Source organism: Mesitornis unicolor, unplaced genomic scaffold, assembly GCF_000695765.1.
Source record: "Mesitornis unicolor isolate BGI_N332 unplaced genomic scaffold, ASM69576v1 C12796040, whole genome shotgun sequence".
In the NCBI taxonomy this organism is placed as follows: domain Eukaryota; kingdom Metazoa; phylum Chordata; class Aves; order Mesitornithiformes; family Mesitornithidae; genus Mesitornis; species Mesitornis unicolor.
In genome coordinates, this window is record NW_010213804.1 from 1 (window position 1) to 252 (window position 252).

Genomic DNA, 252 nt, shown 5'->3' on the forward strand with positions numbered 1-252 from the left:
CCATGGTGTGCATTCCTTGTATTGTCATTCCCATTCTCCTCTGGGTCTACAAGAAATTCCTGGAGCCATGCATTTATCCTGTCTTCGCCCCTTTCATTAAGCGCATGTGGCCCAAGAAAGCTCTGCAAGAAGAAACGGCTACAAAACAAAGGCAAGGAGGCAGCGCTCAAAATCGATGGGTACCTTCAGCCACAAAAAGAAGTCATGAAGATGAGGCTGGAATTTATCAAGTAAGATTAATGCATTTAGCTA

The 252-nt window shown here is 44.4% G+C and overlaps 1 protein-coding gene across 1 annotated transcript; it reads left to right on the plus strand.

Annotated features, from left to right (window-relative positions):
- Positions 1-2: 2 nt before the first annotated feature.
- Positions 3-230, plus strand: LOC104535575 (chromosome unknown open reading frame, human C18orf32; the record flags this gene model as incomplete). Its single annotated transcript, XM_010193180.1, has 1 exon — positions 3-230. A coding segment is annotated over exon 1 (228 nt), but the record flags the coding sequence as incomplete, so codon positions are not given.
- Positions 231-252: the final 22 nt, after the last annotated feature.